At 46.0% G+C, this 22,846-nt stretch overlaps 2 protein-coding genes and 1 long non-coding RNA gene across 3 annotated transcripts in view; 2 read left to right on the forward strand and 1 right to left on the reverse strand.

The window, feature by feature from the left end:
• Positions 1–22,846, reverse strand: part of LOC119374828 (DNA-directed RNA polymerase III subunit RPC6) — a 339,724-nt gene that overhangs the window by 224,527 nt on the left and 92,351 nt on the right. The window lies entirely within an intron of this gene.
• Positions 352–7,858, forward strand: LOC119374717 (SUMO-activating enzyme subunit 1). Its single transcript, XM_037644903.2, has 9 exons — positions 352–547; positions 1,207–1,318; positions 1,410–1,469; positions 1,688–1,947; positions 2,943–3,030; positions 5,776–5,878; positions 6,418–6,550; positions 6,674–6,743; positions 7,681–7,858. Exons 1-9 carry the CDS (start codon positions 393–395, stop codon positions 7,768–7,770), a joined length of 1,071 nt encoding a protein of 356 aa, XP_037500831.1. The 5' UTR covers positions 352–392; the 3' UTR covers positions 7,771–7,858.
• LOC119373790 (uncharacterized) lies at positions 12,535–19,718 on the forward strand. The gene is made up of 4 exons (XR_007414440.1): positions 12,535–12,582; positions 14,097–14,285; positions 18,289–18,471; positions 18,965–19,718. It is a non-coding gene; the product is annotated as an uncharacterized LOC119373790 (long non-coding RNA).

Below are 22,846 nucleotides of genomic sequence, written 5' to 3' on the forward strand. Positions count from 1 at the left end.
CTAGTTTATTGGTATTTGCAGCCATAAAAAGCATAGCCTTTGATAGTGGTTTTTAAAGCTCAGAGAAAGAGATAAATATCTAAGGCATGCATTTAGAAAAAAAAATCGGTCCTATAACACGTTCCAGCGCGAATAGATATTCAGTATCAGGAATGCCCTCTTCTTGCACATATAACAGCTACCTTAAATTAAAAGAATTGCCGTAAACTGTACAAAAAAAAGAGTAAATGTGTACCTACGCGCACCACATTCAATTGCAGATCTCAAAGGCTATGCTTTTGCATGCTGTAAGTGCCTAAAATACGTCATGGCCGCCATCGCGGTGGTCAACTAGCCGTCTTGGGCTTAGCCGAAGCCACTGAAGTAGCCAATCGGCAGAAATCGCAATTTTAATGCGAGAAACGCGCGAAGTGTCTGTTTCGCGTGTTGTGTTGCCGTTGGTGAGCATCATGGGTGAAGTTCGGGCGGCTGTTGCCGAGTTGTCGCAAGAAGAGGCCAACATCTACGATCGTCAGATACGCCTGTGGGGTTTGGAGTCGCAGAAGCGGTGAGACAACCTCTGTTGGAACGCATGCCGTGTTCGTAGTGCCGGCTCTTGTCTTGTAGAGAGATCCTCGGCAGTAGCACGTCTTGTAGAGACGAGTTGTAGACGTTTATGCGACGTCTATATGAGGCTAGTTCAAAACTGCTAAAAAAAAGTTGACGCAGCTTCGCATTAGTGCTCCAAGCCCGAAGGAAGTGCGGATCTGGGCGGCCTTCGTTGTTTCTCATTTTTTTTTTCTCCTTTCTATGTTTTTTTTGTTTATTTCTGTTTCATTCTCCCTCTACCTATCTTTATTTTTTCTCTCTCTCTTCTATTTCTCGCTTCCTTTTTTTCCCTTTCTCTTCTTTGATTCTCTCTCTTTCACTCTTTCTTTTTCTGTCCTGCTCTCTGTTTTTCCTATCTGTTTTTGTGCCTGTTTCTTTCTATCTCTTTTTCTCACTGACCATTTCTTTCTCTGTCTTTCTCTCTTTCTCTTTCTATCTCTCTTTCTGTAGTTCTTTCGCCCATCAGCGTTATTGCATCCCACGCCGGACAAATCGGCGCACGTGTTCTCGGAGCGCAGCAGAAGATGATGATGATCATTTTTGTTCGTGACTAACGGAGTTTCTTCGAGTTTAAACTGCTGCACTGTTAAAAACTACGCGCATTCCTCGATTTTTCAGGTTGCGAGCTGTGAGAGTTCTGGTTGCCGGCTTGAATGGCCTCGGAGCCGAAGTGGCGAAGAATTTGGTCCTGGCAGGCATCAAGTCCATAACCCTGCTCGATAACCACAATGTACGTTAACCAGATGCCTGTAGATTTACTTTTAGATTACGGGAAATTGAACTTCTTGAACATAATGGGTGCACAAAAATGTGTTGTGCAGGTCAGCGACGATGACTTTGCGGCCCAGTTCATGATCGACAGGGGAGACGTCGGCAAAAACGTAAGCTTTTTCCGCGTCGGTCTTGCGCGCTCCACGAATCTCTTGTTTGATATGTCCGCTGAGGTTGGTTTAAAACAGAAAATACGCATAAATAATGTGAATCACTTCATCTTGTGGAAGTGCAGGACTTGTAAAAGCAGTAAGTATTTCCCCTAAAGAAAGATACCATGAGAGATGTGTCTACAGACAGAAACAAAGCGTGATACTTTTTGTTGCAGAGAGCGCACAGTTCAAAGGCATACACGAAGAACCTGAATCCCATGGTTGAGGTGGAGTCGGAAGAGGGCGAGTTGGTGAACAAGGACGACGATTACTTCCGCAAGTTTGACATCGTGTGCTGCGCCGTGAGCCTCTCCACGGAAGACCTCATCAAGGTCAACGCCCGCTGTCGTAATCTTGGCGTCAAGTTCTTCTGTGGCCACGTGTGGGGCTTCTTCGGCTACTACTTCAGCGATCTCATTCAACACTCCTACACTCAGTGAGTAACCCCTCTTTTTTTCTTTCCGTGTGACCTAAGGTTATGCAAAATGGCTAGCTAGTGTTATTGCTTGTGCCACAGTAGTAATTTTAACTTCAGCATGCAGCATTCTACAACATATGTTTTGGGACGTTAAAACCCCAACAATTGTTATTATTCTACAACATATAATTCACCTATTGATTAAGAAGAAGAGAGGATAATATTTTATGAAGGGAAAGGAGAAGTTGGGCTGGAGAACATGTCTCTAGTCTGTTAATCCTCACCATGTTAAGGGGAAAATTGAGAGCAGGGGTTTATCCAGAACATCGATTTCTGCGTGGGGGGACAGGAAGACGAGTGCCTTTCTGTACGAGGTGGGCCTGGAATAATTTTTGAGAGGCTGTGGTCATCCTACTGAAGGGGGCTTGAGGGGTTGCTCGTAGGGTGTGTATAAATCCCTGATGTTGAGGCAGAGGTAGAGGAAGGTATGAGGACAGGTGACTATGGTATAGTACAATGAGTCACTGTACACACATTGTCCTGTGCTGCACAGATGTCCACTAGGCACAGGAGTCTTCACAGCATAGTGCATGCTCATGAGACGAGCATCTAAGGCTGTCTCATTAAGGAACTTCAGTAAGGACCTAAAGTTACATTCAGCATATTCACCATGTTTCCATGCAGCCAAACATTTCTCCTCTGAAAAGGGCTCGAAGTGAAGACGATCTATTGCACATTTGAGTATGGTAGTTGCATCGTTCAGAGCTCTAAAAGTGTTCGCATTGATACTGTGGTACTACGTGGGTGTTCTTAATGAAGAAGCAAGTGTGGGCACTGACAGTCATTATGTGTGAAGGACAAAGAACTGCGAATTGAGTGGTTTCGCTGGGTCTTGCTAGTCTTCAACAGTGTTGTCAACTCTGCATGATACAGATATGACACGCATTCTGGGACTGAAAGGAATGGGGCTTTGTTGTCTATGTTGATTTGTAAGCAAATGTTGCTTTTTTCAGGGAAGTGCCCAAACTCGCAAAGGCTGTGGGTCCTGGCCCTGCCAAGAAACGAAAGATGGAAGACGACACAAGTGCAGTGATCCAAAAAGTGAGTCGTTAATGTCCACATTTTTGTACGTAGCATCTTTTGCAGCAGCAACAACAGTTGATTCATTGCTTCCTTTCTCCCTTTCTTTTCTTCATTTTATGCTCATGTTTAAGGTTACACAAACTGAAAATTCTGTAGACTTGAAGAACGTTCCACATTGAAGGGTTGCATATTTTAAAAAAAGTATCACATGTGTGAAAAGAGTCACCAAAGATTTAACACTGTAATATGTGCACCTAAATTTCATTGCAGCGGCCCGAGAGGGCACTCGGTACCAGACAGTTTTAGCTAATACCGTATTTACTCGCATAATCGACGCACTCGCATAATAGGCGCACCCCTAGTTTGGTCGCGGAAAATTCGATTTTTTTTACTTCCGCGCATAATAGGCGCACCCCGAACTTGGCCATGATCAGAAACGATTCTACCCCCCAGCGGTACAGTTGGAACGCGGTCCCCGTACCCTGAAGAAAAAAAAAGAAGGCAAATTGACGAGCAAATAAAAAAAATTCGAAGTGCAACGACCTAACCAACGTGTTTGTCGAAATAAAACTTGAAAAAAAAAGTGTCCATGAGCGAAAAAAAAAAAAGAAAACGGCTGTTCCATCAATTACTGATACCCCCCAAATCGCCGCGCTTTTTGGAGGTCACGTGTACATAGCCGGGGGCTCGATCGCCATCACCACCATCAGAGAAAAAGAAACGCCATTTTGCAAGCGGTGTGCGTATGTTGTGGTCGTGTATTCAACTTTGGTTCCACCATGGGGAAGTACGCGAGCTACACGGCTGGGTTTAAACTCAAGGCAGTGGAGTACGCGCTGGAGCACGGCAACCGGGCTGCAAGCAGGCATTTCGGCGTTGGAGAAACCAGTATTCTGTACTGGAAGGATCAAGAAGAAAAACTTAAGGCGACGAAGAAGACACGACGGGCTTTCCGCGGTGCCAAGACCGGCAGGTACCCGAACGTCGAAGAGCAACTGGTCCGGCATATACGGGAGCTACGACAAGACGGCTGTGCTGTTTCATTGGATATTGTGCAGACTGAGGCGCGCAGAATAGCCCGAGCGCAGGGCATCGAAGCAAAAGAGTTCAAAGCCAGCTCCGGATGGACAACTCGTTTCATGCGGCGCCATGGCCTCGCACTGCGAAGGCGGACCACCTTGTGCCAGCGCTTGCCCGCAGCATATGAGGACAAAGTGGTGGACTTCCACCGTTTTGTTATAAAGCTCCGACAGCAGAAAGACTTCATTTTGTCTCAGATCGGCAACGCTGATCAGACCCCCCTTTGCTTTGATATGCCGCGGAACACGACAGTGGAGGAGAAAGGTGCACGGAGCGTCATCGTCAGAACGTCTGGCGCTGATAAACAACGATGCACCGTAATGCTGGCGGTGACAGCGGATGGGCGCAAGCTACCACGTTACGTTATTTTTAAACGCAAGACGCTCCCAAAGGCAAAATTCCCTCAAGGCATCTACGTCAGAGTCCAGGAAAAAGGCTGGATGAGCGCGGAACTCATGGTGGATTGGGTGAAAACAGTCTGGGGTCGGTGGCCGGGTGGTCTGTTGTTGCCGTCCATGCTTGTCCTGGACAGTTTTCGTGGGCACCTAGTAGACCGCGTACGAGATGAGCTAAAGGAGCTGCGCACAGATCTGGCAGTGATTCCGGGCGGCCTCACATCGATACTGCAGCCTTTGGACGTGTCCTTGAATAAACCTTTCAAGGACAATGTTCGAAGGCTGTACACCACCTGGATGGACAACATCAGCTGACTCCAGGTGGTAAGATTAAGAGGCCGCCTGTGGAAATGCTGTGCGCTTGGATCGTGGAAGCGTGGCAGGCGATCTCCAACGAAGTCGTTAGGAAAAGCTTCAAGAAGACGGGTATCTCGAACGCACTGGATGCGAAAGAGGATGACATGTTGTGGGGTGCGGATGATTCGGACACCGAAAACGAATCCCTGCTCGGCGAGGATGAATGTGTGATCTCCGACTCGGACTCCGAATAGGGAAAAGGAGGAACACCTACGACTTTTGTGTAAATAAATTTTACGTGTGTGTGTGCAGTTGACGGCTCTCGCTTGTTCATTAAAAGGTACGTAGGTATGTTCGTTTTATGCTGAATTAATTGGTAAACGATAAAGTCTCCTTTTACTTGACAAATGTGCAGATTTAAAGCGCGAGAACTGAGTCGAAAAAATTTTCGAAAATTTTACCCCGCGTAATTGGCGCACCCCTAACTTCGAGCCGGATTTTCTGAAAAAAAAGTGCGCCTATTATGCGAGTAAATACGGTATGTACACCTAGTAGCATGTTTCAGCAGGATACCAAGAGGGGGAAGGGAAACAAACTTTATTAAAATGAAATGGGTGTGGGAATGCTGGAGCTAGGCTGGACGGGCGGGCTAAATTGGAACGACAGTATAAAAGTTACGACACCTGGGGGTCCTTTGCTAAAACAGTCCTGTTTCAAACCGTGCCCGGTGCTCATTGTATAAGCGTACCGTCCTCGTTTTTTAAGTGCGCTACCATATTTTGTTGTGGGCTTTAGTTACATCCCGTGGCTCTGTCTTCAACTGCTGGTACGAAAGTGAAGAAGACTTTTTCTCATGCCGTAAACTTTTTCCTTGCCTAACATTTTCACACAACAGTGTAACACGCGTAGCATTTGAATAGAGCATAACAGTTTTCTCTTGAGTAGCCCCATTATTGAGGCCAAAATACTGACGCTTGTCCATTGACTACAGGTAATGACATGTGTACCACTTTCAAGAGCGCTTCAAGTGAAGGCAGGCAAAGCAAGCACCGGCCTGGACAGGAAGACGTCGCCTCTTTTCTTTCTGCTTCATGGTGAGACAACAATCGAAACCATTAGATTTGAGCAGTCGCTTTTAGCTATTGCTTTCAGCTCAAATCAATAGTGTTGAGCAATAGCTTTTAGCTGTACCTTACAGCTCAAATCAATAGCTGTGAGAAATGGCTTTTAGCCGTTGCTTTGAGCTCAAAGCAATAGCATTCTGGCTGGTGAGGTGCAGATGAGCATGTTGTAAGCTGAATACCAGTCCCTGTAGTCACATAAAGAAAAGGATGGAATAAAAAAATGCCTGTGTACCATGCATTAGATGCGTGTTGAACATGGTCTGATCATGGTCTGAACATGGTCTCATGTATGTTGAACGTGGTCTGAAACGGATCCATAGGCTCTTCTTGTGTGGCCCACCTTCTACTCGGATCATGGTTTTAGCATGATCTAGCCGACGTAAAATCCTGATGTGTATCTCTTCTTTAAATGAAGGGAATGGCTTTCTGGAAGGAGCATTTGGCCATTTGCTTACGTTGACAGTGTGTTGATGACTTTCACGCACTCTTTTTTTTTTTCTATCCTTTAGTCCTACTGCGCTTCTACGACAAGCACCGTGTCAATCCTTGCGAGTTGGACAAGGAAAAGCTGGTGCAACTGAGGGGCGATGTGGCGGCAGACCTGGCCATCGACAAGGAACGCATACCTGAGAGTCTCTTCAAGTGAGTCTTCTTCTCTCTTTACTTTGAAAAGGTTTCACCAGGTCACCCAGTCAGCAATTCTTTCTTAGAACCTGCACTTATTTTTCTTGTTTCTTTTCTCTCCTTCCTTTATTTGCTCCTCAGCACCATTTCTAAGGAAATGGGTGCCACGAGCGCTGTTGTTGGAGGTGTCCTGGCTCAGGACATTATCAAGGTGGGTTGTTGGTTTACTACATACAGTGCATTTCGGTCCTTGTACAAGAAGTTTTCTCCTTGTCATTTTGCTGAACAGAATATTTGAGGAAATGACACGTTGCTTGCCCTGATAAAATTGCTGCGTCATAGTTATCTTATTATTCAAAATTTCGAGCAGTTCCCACTGCAGTACATGCATTTTTCACTGAATTTTTCAAGCAATTTGTATTAAGTGAATCGGGAAAGCCACAATCTACGACTTTGTTCTCGAATCGTCATACCCACTTTGGGCACCAATGTATTGTAACCACTGAAAGTCTAACGTAAGTCACAACAAACTTGTTTTCATCGCATTTGCAGCATCTCTGGAATCCTAAGAAGTGTACAGGTGCAGACTGGATTAGGAATTATGCAAATTTTCAGTCAGTTTTGTCTATTTTGCGGAATGTAAACTACACGCTACAACTCGTACGGGAAAGTCAGATATGAGGGTGTCAATTCTATCACATCTAGCATGCTTGGAAACCATGTGCATTGCCACTTGAAGAATATTAGAGAACTTTCTGAATATATCTGACATGTAGGGACAGAAATGTGGAAAGGCATTGGAGCATTAGTGACAGTGAAAGGGTTAAAAAAAATTATAATTTGTAACATAGGCCAATGACAACACTGTGTTGAAAGAGTGGCAGTTGTATCCAATAGATTCCCTTCACGTTGTGGCATTCAGTGGTTTATAATCTGATGGGGTGTTTGGTTTCGCTGACATTGCGATCTATGGCATCACATTCGTCTCTGACAAGAACATGTAGAGGGCGTACAGGTAACAATGTCACGATTGTGTCATCATTGTTTGCAGTGTTTGGCCCATGGCGCTGAGTCTTTGGGGTTGTGTAGATAATCTAGCTCGTGGTTTGTATTGTGCATAATCTCACTTATGGAAGTTTCATGTTCAGGTCGCATCGTGCAAGGACCCACCGCTGAAAAACTTTTTCCTTTTCGATGGCTTCGAGTGCTGCGGTCTCCAGGAGAACATTGGCCGGTGACTGGATATGTTTCTCATCACCATTGCATTGAACCATCATCATTCATAACACACCAGGGCAGTGAAAGAAATAAAACTTGCATAATACGGATTGAAAGTTTGGACTGGGGTATACACTCTTGTTTCTCGCTTGTCACTTGCGATACCACTAAACAGCGACATGTTATATCGGTCACGTAACCTATGCATGTTTACACGTCGGCAATATACATTGTCGTAGTTTTGGTCACGCCTGACTACTGCGTGTTGGTGGAGATGTGTCTATTGTTGTGGTTAAAGTCACTGGAACGGGAAAAGTACTGTGACCATTCGGGCTGCCACCATATTTGGTCCAGCGTGGCTGAAGCTGTGGCAGCGCGGCGTTGATTTTACACGCATTAGCGCGTGTTTTACGCATTGCTTGCGCTTTTGCAGCCCCGAATTAAGCACACTGATTGGGAAAAAAATGGCGGCAGTTTTCACTTGCCTACACATGCGCGGCCGCGTACTGGCGTGATAAATGCGAGCTGCGCGGCATTTATTAAATGCGAAGCATTTCTGAGCGAACTTCTGCGACTTTGAACGTATCTATCTATCTGTCTGTCTGTCTGTCTGTCTAGTCTGTCTATCTATCGATCCATCGGTCCATTCATCCATCCGCCTACGACTTCGTGCTTTCCTGCCAGTTTCGTTAACGGGATGTATACCAAAATTGATATGGCATAACATCACTGTAAGATGAGGAATATAAGGACAGTGCTCAAAATAGTATTACAAAGTTAGTCTCTTGTGTTTACAAATGTCAAATGTAATTTGCTTGATGCACAAGAAAACAACTTGAAATTAGTAGATTTATAATGATTGAGAAGGCATGGAAAGGCATAGCACGTGCATTGCATTGATAAGTAAACGCAAGGCCGGCACCATCCGTGTCTCCTCTTGTCTCATATTTCTGTTCTTCTTCTTTTCTAAAGCAGTAATCGCTCTTATGAAGTTGTAATGGTGAAGTTGTAATTTTTTTTTCAAAACGAACAAACGTTCCCATGTGAGGAAAAATTTTAGAAAAGCCACTCTTCAGACCACTTCCCTCTTCTTTGCACGACATCCACAATTTTAGTGCAGCTGGGTGCGTAGTCCAAGAGAGGAGGACCTGCTTGAAGATGGAGAGCCTTCTGTTTTTACACAATAATATGTAAATTTCTGCCTTTGTCGGCCTTTTCAATGTCCTATTCTTGTGACATTATCTTAGGCTGCAGTCTTTGTTTCACTGCGTGTTGTTTGAAGCGTATTTTATCTCTTATTTCATATAACAAAGGGAGGAACCTTTTATCTGGGATATCCCGAAGCATTGTGTGTGGCAGCTTGATTATGTTATTCATGTTGTACAAAGTGATTACGTTTTCGTGTCACAGCTGCAGTACATGTCATCTGTTTGTCCTCGCTACTCACCATATATAACCTTAAGCTTTGTCTTGCAAAAATGAATTATTAAAAAAGCCACAACACATCAGTGCATTGTTTTTGAACATTTTAGCAACATAGAATTCATGCACAATGACACGTAAAGAGACTGAACGTCGATACTGAACACCGTATGGGTTCATCGCAGGCACGAAATTCAGGTAGAACGCTCGTGTATGCAAAATATATGAGCAAGTCAGGAAGAAGACTTCACGACAAAACTAAGCAAGAAGAGATAAGAACTACACTCAAACCTTGATATAACGAACTCGGATATAACGAATTATCGGCTATAACGAAGTAAATGAATAGTCTTGTCATAGATACAGTGTTAAACATAAGCATTTATAACGAATTTTTGGATATAACGAAGTTATTTTCGTGGCAGATGTGACTGTTATAATGAGGTTTGAGTGTATTGAGCGCAGCTCTAGATCTGAGCTTCATTTTCTTCGTTTTATTTTTCTTGTATGGTGTCTAATTTCCTGACTTGCACACTTAATGATCGGTCATTATCCCTTTGTATCCCAGTGTTCACATATGTGGACAAAATATATTAGCGTAGTGCGATTAAGCTAGACAAAGCATTAAAATGTGTGTATGATCACTGATGCTTCCAATGGGAACTGTAGAATGTCTGCGATTTGCTTGTATGACATTTCTCTTGCTTTGTACGGTTAGTTTCAAAGAACTTTTTTCCGATATTTTATTGTCACTATGCTTTTATGTGTAATTACTCTTCATGTACCGCGTAAGCATCATTTCGCTTATGGGCTATTACGCGCCAAAACCATGTTATGATTACGAGTCACGCCGTAGTGGAAACTGGATTATAATTTCGACCACATGGAGTTCCTTATCATGCACCTAAATTAAAGTACGCAGGTGCTCTTCCATTTCGCTCCCATCGAGATGCGGTCGCTGTTGCCGGGAATCGAACCCGCGTTCTAGAGCTCGCCAGCGCTACAGCTTAACCGCTAAGGTACCTCTAGGGACACCCGATTTTCTGTCTGATCGCCCTCTACAAAGGGGCGCAGATTCTGCTTCGATGTGCCTTGGTTCAAATTTTGTCGCTTCCTCGTCACAGGTAGTTCCGGTCCAACGTAACAGAGCGGCAGCCTTTCTTGCGTGTTTTGTTTTAGGAGCTGGCTCGCCAGGTTCTTAAAGGACCCCTGACACCGAATTTGGAAACTCGAGATGCTTGTGTTGTTTGATAGTCCTGCATGCGGGGGCACTTCTGACCGATTATGAGTGACGAGCGTTGCCTTTAAGATATTTTAATTTGGTTTTAAAGTAAGCCTGAGTGCTCATCTGAATTTTGAACTCCTATCAACATAACCACTAGTATGACGTAGACGTAGGGCCCTTGTGACGTTGCAGAGGTAAAGCAAGTGTTGTCGACGTCACAGACAGAAATATGCGCGGTGCATGCACTGTGGTATATTGCGAAGCGTGTTTGCTCTCCCACCTTCTCCTTCTTCGGTACGTGTCGGCAGGCAGCGTGAGCTCTCCGTGTGTGTGTTCTCCAACTGGCAGTTCAACAAGCGCGTGGCTGACGTCACCCAATACTGAGCGCACATCATCACGCGTGCCCCGAGGCGCGACCGCCGCGGCGCGGCGCTAGTTTCTTATCCTCTTTCGGCGCGCGTTTTGAACCTACACTAAAAATGACCACAATTAACGCTGCTAGGATTATTTAGACATCACGTTGGAGGATTTACGGTGTCATTCCGTGATTACAAGACATAGACATACTTATTACAACATAAATGTCACAAACAAGAAATCGGCTGTCAGGGGCCCTTTAAGCTGGGGCAAAGTCCCGCGCCGTAAGCGTAACCTTAGTTCGAGAGGCGACCGCTACAGGCGCAGCTCGCGCGAAAGAGAAGTCTTCTTCCTCTTGTTCTTTGAGGGCCTTGATGATGATATTAACGCAGGCAAAACCACATATAGCATAGCCAACTGTAGCATGCGGTGCTCGCTCCACTCCGGCAGTGCGCTTCGGTACTAATAACATGAACGAAGACAAGGCAGCGGAGCGGAGGGCTCGCAAGGCAGCAGCATCGCGGGCTCGCCGCCAAGATCCTGCGGTGAGAGCTCGCGAGGCCGCAGAGAGACGTCAGCGTCGTGCGGACCCCGAGACACAAGCCCGCGAAGCCAAAGCAGCGCCGAAGCGGCGGCAAGAGAACCTCGAAGAGGTACGGGAGCGGGATACAGCGGCCAAGCGCCGAAAGCGGTCGCTACCTGAAGTTGGTGAAGCCGACGCGCGCTTCAAGCGCGATTTGCTCGACCACACGTTCGGACACAGCTGCAAGGTATGCGACCGCTTGTGGTTCGACAACAACCTGACCACAATCGCTACTATAACAACGTGTGACGTCTTTATATGACAGTAGAGGAATTGTACGGAGCATTCACGGTTTACCCGATTATCTCCGAGCCAGCTCCTCAATCATCATTCACTTCGTGGATATGGCGTGATTTTTCGTTTACTGTGGGATATTTTGTTTCTGCTATATCGCACAAACCCTTAGTTTCGGTGAACACGTCAGCGTCCCTTATGCACTCGCCTAAGGTGACTCGAAGACGAAAGCAATTTTTTTTTTCTGAGTCGATGAATTAATCCTCCCCACCTCCGAAAGCTGTCTGCACCTAACGTGGTTTTGTACAGCCTCCAGGATCGGAGGCAATTTAAGCTTTCTGCACCTCACCTGGTTTTGCACCGTCTCCGTGATCTGCTCACCTTTGGCCATACGACGATGTCGTGATGACGTCATCACGTGACGTTATGATGACGTCACAAGTGTTGGCGATCTGTGACGTCTTATGGTGATGTCATCACGCGATAACTTTTTTGCATCAGGCTCGTGTTGACGCCGCCGACGATCAATTTTCGCCTTTGATGAGGCATGTAAGGCTTTTGCCTGAAAATTCTGCATTGTGGCAGACACACTAACTGCATGGATACCCTTCTAGAAATAAAATTGGCTTGTGCTATTACAGAAGAGCTTGAAACACAAAGCCCATTGTACAAATTTCAGTTCGTTCAAGACGAACGTGGTTGAGGAAAGCAGCAAACGCACGCGTTAGGGTTTCACTAAACGAACATACGGGTAACCTTTGTCACCTATAGCTTCTGTTACAGTTAGCGTTGAAGCACAAAACGACAATGCATTACAGCTGTGCAACGTCGTTCCCAAACCTGTTTCACAATACAAAAGAATACACGCGTAATAGACTTGACAATACGAACACGCATTGTCAAGAATTACAATACTGAAACTGCACTTTTAGCCACTCGAAGCATATATTTTTAGTATGAGACTTCGAGCGTGTTGTCTCGTTGTGCTTGCCTGTGTGCTCTGCGTTTACGGTACGTTGCAATTTCATTGTAGTCATCGAAGATGTTAACGTGCACAAAATTGCATTATCTGCGGCTGTAAAACGAAGTTTGTTTTTGTTTAGTGGACAAGGTTTTGTTTGACGTTCTAAATTCTGTCTGTACAATTTTGCTCGCATGCTTTTTGGTCTTGTACAAGCAACACCGTGTATGTGCAAGCAAGTGACGTGACACAAAATGCCTGGGAGCTTGACTTCCCCTCTATAGAAAATAGTGAGCTCGCAATATGGTAAAGAGGATTGGTATCTATGGAGCCTATTTGCAAAGAGTATATATCAGTGACAGTTTTCTCGGTTACAAACTAAGAAAAATGAAAAATTGGCAGCTCCGCCAACAGAATTGCGGCGTGCTTGCCCTTCGCCTGTGAAAGTCGTGCTAGCTGGTTTCCGCTCGAACCACAAGTACACTTTCTCAGGTAGTGTAAATGCTACGCATATTAAAGGGACACTAAAGTGAAGCAATAAATTAGTTTAGACTGATAAATTATACTCCGACAACCCCAGCGTCGTTCGTTTCACCACCATAGGTTTATTAATGAATGAGAGAACCGATGTCAAAAGTTTCACTTTTAAATTTCCCGCTGAAATCTTCAATGGTGACGTCACGGATTTTAACATTCTTTTTTCGTACTTTGGCCATATTGGCTCTACGAAATTTCCTGAAACTTGATAGGTGAAGTCTGTGGCTCCCTCGAAAGATAATTTACTTCATTTTTACCGATTAAGAATTACGTATGTCCTAATAGACGCCGTCAAAATCTGTGACGTGACGGTGACTGGTGCGGGAACTTCAAGGTGGCGTCGCCACCCGCGTTTTCTTTTCGCGCGTTTTCCCGCGCAATGATTGTTCTCGTTTCTACGAGAAAAATCGTGTTTATCTTTAGTGTCCCTTGAAGAGTTAAAGTTTCGTCGTTACCACATAAAACATTGCGTGTAGTTGAGCAGCGATGTCAGAATAGCGGACGAAATTTTCCAGGACGTTCAAATTTTCGACCTACAACCAACGACACAAACGTGTGTCTGTACGGGAAAGTCAACTACCTGAATTACTCGAGAAGTTCTTGACGTCACGACAAAAGAGTAAGCGCTATTGGATGGCGCATTTACGCAAATTCTCTGTGAGAGGGACAGCGACGGCTGTGGGCGGAGCTATTATTTGGTCTTAGATTCTAACTATAGTGAACTACTTGTAACCGACTATAGCCTACCGTGATCACTGGAATGATTCCTACACTGTCGGCATGTGTTGGCTGTAGAGGTGATAAAAGGTAATTAACCTTAATGATATTGCACTGATCTCGCATTTACCTCTATATTGCTGATGAATCTTGTTCTCGTTTGGCACAGTTTTCATTCCATTTGCTCCAACACATTTACAAGACATAATTCGTTACTGTAGCGCAAGGTGTGCGTATTATTTGGGTACTCTAAGCCACGCACCTTAAAAAAAAAAAAAGCTGTCTCCTACTTTTCTTTTGTTTGTTTCAGCCGCCAGAGGCAAAAGAGGGGTCAAATGCAGCAGAATTTCCTCGAACCTTCGCGTCCCCTGCCGGGGAAATGCGCGATTTTGGTTCTTTGACTTCGCCTTGCAAACCTGTAAAATGTATCTCTCCGGAAGATGCGGTGGGAACACTAACCACTTTGCGTCGGAAAAGATATGTCAGAAAGCGTGCCTACGTAAGTACAAGCCAATTAACGCATTTATTGTCTTTTTTCTTTGGCTCATTTTTCAAGCGAAGTTTTTATAACTCACAGATTTCGGTGGCAGCGTCGTACGGGAAAATCCAGGCGTCGGCGAGCGTACAGAAATGCGGTCTTCGACGGTGTGCCAGGCTTATGCGTATTTGTAATTTCGTATGCGCCGTTTTCCATTAATTGATGCTCTCTCGATCGCGCGCTTGCCGGCGATCAGCCGTACCTGATATGGCAATCTGATGTCTAATCGAGGTGACGTCATTTAATGAACGTTGCCACATTTTATTGTTGCCTAAATATGAAAGCATGGTCGTAGTTGCCCCTAACAACTGAAGTGCGGCACTGCTAAGCACGTGGATGAAGGTCTAATTCCCGGCATGGAGGAAGGAAACAGATAGAAGGGAGCATTGCGCAGTGCGAAAGAAAGAAGGAAAGTTAGTACGTCAGGCAACGCACATGGCAAACTAGGGTGGCTAGCCAAACTTCGCGCTTGCACCATTTTCCCGATAGGCCAAGGGTACCTGATTTTTTTTGTCATTATATATACCCTTACTATCGAACGGAACACTATTCTTGAGATAACTGATATTTATTCTCCAACCAAAGTTGTCACAATGGCAAACCTGACCATGGAACATATAGAAAGGGAAGCACTTGGCTCCTTCTCGCCGCGACCCAAGCTCTTTCTTCGCTACGTGGACGATTGCTTTTGTGTCGTGAAGACATCTGAAATTGAAAACTTCAGACTGCACCTAAATTCCGTTCACCCAGCCATACAGTTCACGGTCGAGTGTGAACGCGACCGCACCCTCCCCTTTCTCGACGTCCAGGTGGCAAGAAGGGGCAGTGACTTGGAGTTCTCCGTTTACAGGAAGCCGACGCACACCGGCCGATACCTTCAATACGATTCGTCCTATCCCTCCACCCACAAGGCCTCCGTTGTGTCCACATTACTTCAGAGAGCCAAAAAGATATGTTCCACTGACACGGAACGCCGGAAAGAAGAGGCCCGCGTAATTGCGGGCCTCAGAAAAAACGGTTATCCCAGAAATTTCATTCGATCCGTCGCCCGCCGCGCAGAGAAGAGGTTACGCGACTCCCAGCCAGCATTGACGAACAGCTCTCCAAAACGCGTGTCGGTCCCATACGTCCAGGGAGCCAGCGAGGCGTTGGCCCGGATTTTTAGAAAAGAAGGCGTGCACATCGCGCACGTGCCTTCATGCACGCTGGGCCGCTTCCTTCCCCGCCCGAAAGACCGACCAACAAAGGACAGGGCGCCCGGCGTCGTTTACAAAATACCGTGCGCCGACTGCCCCTCGTCATACATCGGCGAGACCAAAAACTTCCCCGAACGAATTAGGCAACACGTCAACGACGTCCGTAAACTCAACAAAGAACGCAGCGCCGTCGCCGAGCACGCGGAGACGTTCGACCACAGAATAGACTTCAACGGAACCGCCATCCTCGAAAGGGAAACCAAGTGGAGGAGGAGGTTGCTACTGGAGTCGTGGCACAAACAGAGGTCCACTCAAAATATCAACCGTTCCCTCGGAACTCTCCCCCCGGTGTATGCGCATGGGCTACGCTCCGCGGTAATGCGTGGGATCGTTAACCGCCGCGAGAGTGCCTTAAAGAGGCCGCTGCCAAGCCGCCGCAGTCCCCCCTGAGGAAGGAACCGAGCTGGTTCCGAAACGTCGGGTTTTTTTACGTGTTTTCGTAACTTTGGTTGGAGAATAAATATCAGTTATCTCAGTTTACTTACCCAACCAGACAGACTTCTGTCTAATGTTTACCTTCAACACTATTCTTGCGAAGTCACCGCGATAACTTTTTGCCTGTCGTCTGCACACTATTCGCAATGCCCACGAACTATAGGCGGCGCGCTGTGCGATTCAAGATGGCGCCCGGAGGAGGGTCAATCCGTCTGCTAGCATAAGTACAGTGAACTAGAAAGCAGCATATAGACAGATAGGACGTGCGCACGCACGGCCCGTGCCGCTTTCACCGTTTGAAGTCATGAGCTGCACTGAAATGGCTATGAGACCAAAATACTTGCCCAAACCATGGAAAGGACTAAATTCTCGCCACCTAATTATTTGCCGCGGTGTGAAATGTTATATCTCGGCTCCGCTACCGTGCATCAACGATGCTTTACGAAACTCTGTGCGTGCGACAGAAAACTACATGGACTGGACTGGACTGGAAAAACTAGATATGTTGTATGAAGTGAACAGAACTGCGAGGTACGTACGTACCGAGCCTGCCGGACGGATGTGCTGCAGTAATAGAGCACTAGCGAGTAGCGCAATCGTTGCTGCACGGGACCGCATGTTTAACGTGACGATGGTTTAGAAACTTGTTACGCCGTCGTCATTATGCTTGTGCAGTCAGGAATGCGGAGTTACTAAATCTTCAGCGGAACGCAAGTATTCAACATCCCACTCAGTAATGCTTGTGTCACATGTGATGCTCAGAATCTAGCCGTGCACAGTTTACTTCTCTCGTGGCCGTGAGGTTTGCACAGTGGCGTGGATTATGGCCGTGACTGCACCTTTCGTCACATTAACCCTTTCGCTTCTGCTGATGGAGTTCGAGCGTGATCACGGCCTGTGGCGCTCCATAATATCCTCAATAAGTAATTGCGCTACATGCATTGCATAAGAAGCATTGTCTTTAAATTTGATCGCACTCAACACTGTTGTGCATTAAATACAATCGATGTGACTTACGAGCGTGAAAAAAACATTAACGCATGAGGGTACGTGAAGTGCAACTCGCTACTCGTGAGTTAGCGGCTTGTCTTCATCGTCGCTGTCCGTGCTTCACAATGGATGAAAAAAATTAAAACGAAGCGATGACACGCTTCTCCCAATGGCCTGCCTTCGGTCCCTGGCTTTCCGGGAAGTAAAAATTGGAAGCAAATAGTTCTTGGATCAATTTCAGGGGCTTTCGGCTGCCATTATCGTCAAAAACCTGCGTGGCCATAACCCTGCTCTTTAAACAATGATGGGTCAGGTACGGGGGCAGTCTTCGCGCTGTTACGAGTGGCGTCGGTGGCCGACGCAGACCCAGGGGGTAGCGTGGAGCTGAGCGGCGGGAGTCGTACCGCAGGCCCAGGGACGTCCAGAACAGCAGGAAGCCGAGGCAGAGACCGGCGTTGAGCAAAACTTAATAGACGTTTATTTACATCATAGAGGACAGGATCATCAGAACGGCATCTAGTCCGATCGATACGTCCCGAGCAGACGCTCTGCTGCTCCTTAAATACGCTTCATTTCCAAGATAGGGAAACTCCTTAAGTGCAAATGTCCAATCACAAACGTGCATGCCTTTGAAGCTCCATAACTAGCAAACGTCCAATCACAAACGTGCATGCCTTTGGAGGGTCCGTCTCTTCGACACATAGGTCACCGCCCCCAGGATAGTGTAATGCCAGGGACCACTGCACTCTTACTCTCCACGTCCGACCAGTTCGAAAGAAAGGGGGGGGCAATGTCACTTCGGGGAACTGAAAACCCTTTGACGAACAAAGGCACCAGCTTCCACCAAAACACACTCGTTGCAAACGCGTTCCACGGAGGAGACCCGGCTGAAGGACTTGATTGCAGTCACCCTTGCAACATATAGCCGGCATTTCTCGCATAATGGAGAGGCCCACGCGTAGCTGCCACCTTTCAGCCGAAGCGCCCAGTTGAGGGAATGAGCGGCAGGTATAGGTGACAAATCCGTTCTCCGAAATTAAGGGGGGTGGGGGGTCCGAGAAGCAGGAAGACTCGTTTGGGGACAGCTGGCCCACGACCCTCGCATCTGCTTTGTAACAGCGCCCACCCTTTGGTGATTAGGGGGGGGGGGCGCCCCCCCCCTTCCCCCGTGCTCACACGCCTGTTAATAAGCTTCGCTTGAAAAATCCGGTGATAGGATAGACACATATGTCTCATTTAACATTTTTGAACAACGTTACGTACGATTGCCATTGTGTTTGCAGCCCGAGAGAGGCAAAAACTAGCCTGCAGCGTAGTGCCCAAGCAAGGTCCGTGCCACAACAGGCCCAGAAACAGGTGGTACTTCAATTTTGCCTCAGGCATCTGTACTCGCTTGCTGACAGTTAACTGTTCGCTCGGTGCCAACAGCTACCCATCCTGCGAAGATTGCACGAAGAGTTGCACTGGTAAGTATCTGCCGCTATAGTGTCACATTTCATTTTTTAAAAACAAAGGTCTCTTGCTGCTTTGTGTCTTCAATTTAGTTCCGGGCTGCACGAGGAACGTGTAGATTTGTGCGCATTGGCAAACCGTACATTGATTGCGATACATGGGAGGGTGACACACGAGTGAAAAGGGTGCCGTAAGAAGACGATCACCACAGCGTCCGGGCACTATGGGCAATCGCTTATGTGGCTTCACTATTCGGTCCCCAAAGACAATTAAAATTTACTAATGTTTAGCTACTGTGAACCTAGTTATCACAAGCGAAACGCATGCTTGACTTGGTTTTGCATAAGACTATGTGCCCACGAGCGGCGACTGCAGTAGCTTTGATCTTGGCGCTGAAGCCATAACAGCTCAATCGCTGAAAAAAAAGGTGCCTAGTGAATGCTGGCTATCGTGGTGTTTACGTAATCTACCTGACTGTACCTTGCTTACGCTTTTCTTCTTCTCCAGATGCTGATGCGCATGCAGTCTGTGGTCGGGCCGTACCGAATCCGGAAGACTTCCTACCGAAGAAGCCGAAATAGATGGTTGCTCAGCACCGCTCCTTTGAAAATGCAGGACGATATAGCTGTGCAGTTCGGCAAAAGAAGGCATGGCTTCGATAGCACCACCGTTACAATTTCACGTCATCATAAACTCTTTACACGTGCGGGTCTGAAGAAGCTACCGCGCATCTACTGAGCTATATACTTGCCCTCGATCCGGCATCCAGCGCACCCTACATCGATGACACAGAAAAGCTAGTCGTGCGCTATAGCTGAACGTATACGTTCTGTGCGCATGTGGTTGCCACTCTCTTCCTCTTTCCATTCCCTGCTCCCCTATCCCTAGCGTAGGGTAGCAAACCGGACGCTCCTCTGGTTGGCCTTTCCTGCCTTTCCCCCTCCTTGGTTTTCTCACTCTCTCTGATCTAAAACGTGTAGTAATGCATATTCATGAATGTGGTGAAATTGTGTGTGTGTGTGTGTGTGTACTTGCGTGCGTGCGTGTGTGTGTGTGACACTAAAACTATTCTCGTAGCGATTGCCTCACGAACCGAATGTTGTGTAATTGTGATAGTGGCAGGCATTAACAGTAGGTGTCTGTTTCATCGCACTGTGTATACGGTTTTCCGCTGAAATACTCGTTTGCCACAGGAACAGGCCGATTCATTCTGTATAGGAACAAGACATCCACACAATAAAGGGACGACACTGGGTAAAGGCGAAGTTCTTGTGTGTTGCGACTCGAGTCCGGAACTACACTTGGCAAACACAGTTTCTTGGCGTTATATTTTACGAATTTCAAATGAGGACTGAACGTCTCATGCGCTGTAAATTGTAATATCTTATTCCCAAAATAGTGTAAACGCCACGGTTTCCTTTTACGCGATCTAGAATCGTACGCATGCGCATTGTTAAATAATTTGTGCAATATTTTCTTATAGCATAATGCCCATACCTCAGGGTTTTAGACGTGAATGCTCGTATTTTGTGTGCTTCAAGGCACCCTTAAAACATTTATGAATTTTTACGTCCTAGACTTTCATTTTGCAGATGAAAGGACGAGCCCTACTGCGATCGTCGTCTTCATCGCCTGTCTGGAGCATTCTTTGATATTCGTGATAGCGCGTTCCTGGATGTGCGGGACTGGACTGTAGCAATATTTTGTCTTAATATAGTTTTATATAAGTTTTTATGCCGTACACTTTACTGAAGAGATGTCTTGCTCCCAACTTTAGTACTGAACACGAAATTATTTTTCTTGCACCGTGGCACTGAAAATATTGGTCCAGTTGGAACTGGTTCTGAAATCTCAGTGCATTTCCCGCACAATGCTCCGCAATAGATAACGCCAAGTTTCATAGAAATATGGAGAAAGTGAAGTATCACTAAACAAAAATACTTCATTAACGAAAAATGTTCTTTATAATATTTGATGAAGCAGCGCTCAATGGACACGGTCACGCACACATAAAATGACTCAAAGACAAGCGCTGGACTGCAACGGATGCTTTATTTTCGAAAGACCCGTATTATATAGAATAACACGCACATGCGCACTGACAGCAGTGAAGATGATCAAGAGCACAAAAACAATTTGTACAGATATGACGTGTTTATGATAAAAATTGCAAGCAATATGCGCTCATAAACCAAGGTATCCGCGCGCTTTTTTAGAAAATGATGGGCAACTGACATATTTTTCTGGTTCATTTATCGATTTTCATGGCCTCAAGTATTTCTCTTGTTTGCTTCTTCGTTCCTTGTGCTCGACCTCCGTTCCTGTCAGAGTGGCGCACAGCCACAAGCCCTATACAATGAAAAGCCAAATGTCCAGAATCTTTAGTCGAGAAGTGACGGTTGTGTTCCGTTAACGTGTTGGTGTCTGCGTCACTTTATGCGTGCGTAATCGTGTCCTTTGTGCGCCGCTTCATCAAATATCATGGCTCACCAACTAGCCCCTCAGTATACATATTAAGACCTTTATAATGTCGTTGCTGCCGCATCAGCCGTGTTCATTGCGCACTGTTTTTTTTTTTATTCGAAAGTTTGCCCGATGGCATACACAGTTAAATCGTCGCGATGCGAAATAAACTTTTAGTGCTGCAGGGTACGTAAACAGCGCAAACGACGGGGACCAAATAAACATACGACAGGACTGGCGCCGAACTTCCAACTACCGTTTATTTAAAACGAACCGTCATGTATGCTCTGCGCCTCAAGTACATATGCACACATCATGGCACAAAAAAGACTGCAACACTCATGTTTTGAAATGTGAGATTATGCAGTCAAACTACGTGTCAAAATGCCTCGAAATGCTCTTTGGTTTCGGTTCAAGGCGCACAGACCGTTAAGGCCCGATGACGTATGACATGATCTTCAGGCGAACTTTTCTAGAGCTACAAAGCATAACAAAAAACAAAAAGCTCACAGTACGTTCAGGAAATGCTAACGAAAAAACAGGCTTTCGCGTGTGCTTTCGCGAAGCACTAATTAAATTACTCATGACGCACTCATTCGATTGAATTGTTCCTCCTCGTGTTGCTTTCTGCATTTTACCCGGTGTTTTACTACCTCAGGGATCGGCCCACCTCTGACCAGGCGACGACGCCATGTAATCTTGCGCCATCGGGTGCTGTCACTAAGCGACGTCTCTCACGACGCTATAAATTTCAGCGTTTTGCGACGTCCATGTGATGTCAGAGCATGACGTCACCGGGACGTCATGCTCTGACGTATAGCTTTTTCGACACATTCGTGTTCACGCCGACTACTCCGGTTTTTCAACTCGTGAGACATAATGAGGCTTTCGCCTGAAAAAAAAAAAAGAAAAAAAGGCGAAGCCGACGTACATCGACTTCATGGGCGAGGGCCAGATTCCGTCCATGAAAGCTTGTCTCGTATCTGAAATATAACCTGTATACTTTAAAAAACGACACTATACCGCTGCGGCGCATTCCACTTCCCTCAATATCCGCCGCAAATTTACTCCTAAACATCACCGCGACGTTAATTTATACGCGTAGAGATCTGTTTCCAGAGCTTATATAGATATAATTGGCCATATATTCATATATACGAGGAACCGGATCAAAATACCCTGCTTTAAGTAGGTGCTTCATATTGACGTGAACAGCGCGTGAGATACACTAGGACGAAGAAACGACGAGGACTAGCGCTGTTTCTTCGTCCTAGTGTATCTCACGCGCTGTTCACGTCAATATGGAATACCAACTAGCCCGGTCACACATGCTTAAGTAGGTGCGTTCGCTATAATCAGTTGTGCCACGCCGAATATCCATCAGCTCCTAAATGTCAGCTCCTAAATCTCCTAAACGTCAGCTCCATCAGCTCCTAAAGACAGACAGACAGACAGACAGACAGACAGACAGACAGACAGACAGACAGACAGACAGACAGACAGACAGACAGACAGAGACAGACAGACAGACAGACAGACAGATAGATAGATAGATAGATAGATAGATAGATAGATAGATAGATAGATAAATAGATAGATAGATAGATAGATAGATAGATAGATAGATAGATAGATAGATAGATAGATAGATAGATAGATAGATAGATAGATAGATAGATAGATAGATAGATAGATAAAGTTTAACCAGACGGACTCCTCTGTTCTTTGCAGTGAGACGAATGAGGGAGTGAGAGAAACTACAAGGCGAAAGCAGAGAGAGAGAGAGAGAGATACATAGAAGAGAGGGAGGGATGAAGAGTCCAAGTGCAGAGTGGTACCTGATGCAAGGTGTCTGTAAGCCTGTTCTCAAGTCAGTTGATCTAAAGAAAGACGTAATTGGAGACTGAGTCGGTTTGTTCATTGTTG

This window comes from Rhipicephalus sanguineus, chromosome 11 (genome assembly GCF_013339695.2).
Source record: "Rhipicephalus sanguineus isolate Rsan-2018 chromosome 11, BIME_Rsan_1.4, whole genome shotgun sequence".
In the NCBI taxonomy this organism is placed as follows: domain Eukaryota; kingdom Metazoa; phylum Arthropoda; class Arachnida; order Ixodida; family Ixodidae; genus Rhipicephalus; species Rhipicephalus sanguineus.

What these genes read in the sequence shown, in the direction of transcription:
- LOC119374717 (XM_037644903.2), top strand. Translation starts at nt 393, where the DNA reads ATGCGAGAAACGCGCGAAGTGTCTGTTTCGCGTGTTGTGTTGCCGTTG. An exon ending in GGTTTGGAGTCGCAGAAGCG is followed by an intron (nt 548 to 1,206) that starts GTGAGACAACCT and finishes TCGATTTTTCAG; the next exon opens with GTTGCGAGCTGTGAGAGTTC. An exon ending in TCTTTTCTTTCTGCTTCATG is followed by an intron (nt 5,879 to 6,417) that starts GTGAGACAACAA and finishes TCTATCCTTTAG; the next exon opens with TCCTACTGCGCTTCTACGAC.